Below are 533 nucleotides of genomic sequence, written 5' to 3'. Positions count from 1 at the left end.
TCACTAAAGAATATTTCATAGCCTTGTTATTGTGTATAAATGCCATGATGCTCCGGTCCTGTTTTCCGGCCGCGCACACTATGGTGCCAATACAATCACCTGGTGGCGGGGCCCAGGCCACTACAAATACAGCCCGGGAGTGCTGAGCTAAGCTCGGGGATAATTTAATGGTTGAAAGATAATCAGTTTTTGGTAGACTGTCCCTTTAATGGCTGGAATGCAAACATTTCAGAAATTACAATGTTGTGCCAGATTACAAGGTTTCATCTTCAAACAGGAATGAATGATTCAGACGGACCACTTCCAACCCATAGCATGTCCATTCAGGCAACAAACTCCTGCAGAATAGTTCCAAACACCTTGGTTCTGGTGATGAAAATCTCTTCAGAAGTTCTGAAAAAAAGGATAAATAGCTATCAGGGTCGAAAAAGGGGATTTCCCCCCCCCCCCCCCCATAATCAACTACATTACTCTGACACCATCTGGTCAGTCAGAATAAAACCACAGTATTATACAGAAAAATTAACAATACT

At 42.8% G+C, this 533-nt stretch overlaps 1 protein-coding gene across 4 annotated transcripts in view; it reads right to left on the bottom strand.

Annotated features, from left to right (window-relative positions):
- Positions 1–186: 186 nt before the first annotated feature.
- Positions 187–533, bottom strand: part of LOC119594780 (N(6)-adenine-specific methyltransferase METTL4-like) — a 12,362-nt gene continuing 12,015 nt past the window's right edge. For all 4 annotated transcript variants that reach the window (XM_037943870.1, XM_037943871.1, XM_037943869.1 and 1 more), the window contains one exon: positions 187–393. In XM_037943870.1, the coding sequence (XP_037799798.1) occupies positions 254–393 (140 nt within the window). In that variant the 3' untranslated portion in view covers positions 187–253. The remainder of the gene's footprint in view (positions 394–533) is intronic.

This window comes from Penaeus monodon, chromosome 34 (assembly GCF_015228065.2).
Source record: "Penaeus monodon isolate SGIC_2016 chromosome 34, NSTDA_Pmon_1, whole genome shotgun sequence".
NCBI classification, from domain to species: domain Eukaryota; kingdom Metazoa; phylum Arthropoda; class Malacostraca; order Decapoda; family Penaeidae; genus Penaeus; species Penaeus monodon.
The sequence above is the reverse complement of the archived record's forward strand: the minus strand, read 5'-3'. Positions and strand labels throughout refer to the sequence as shown.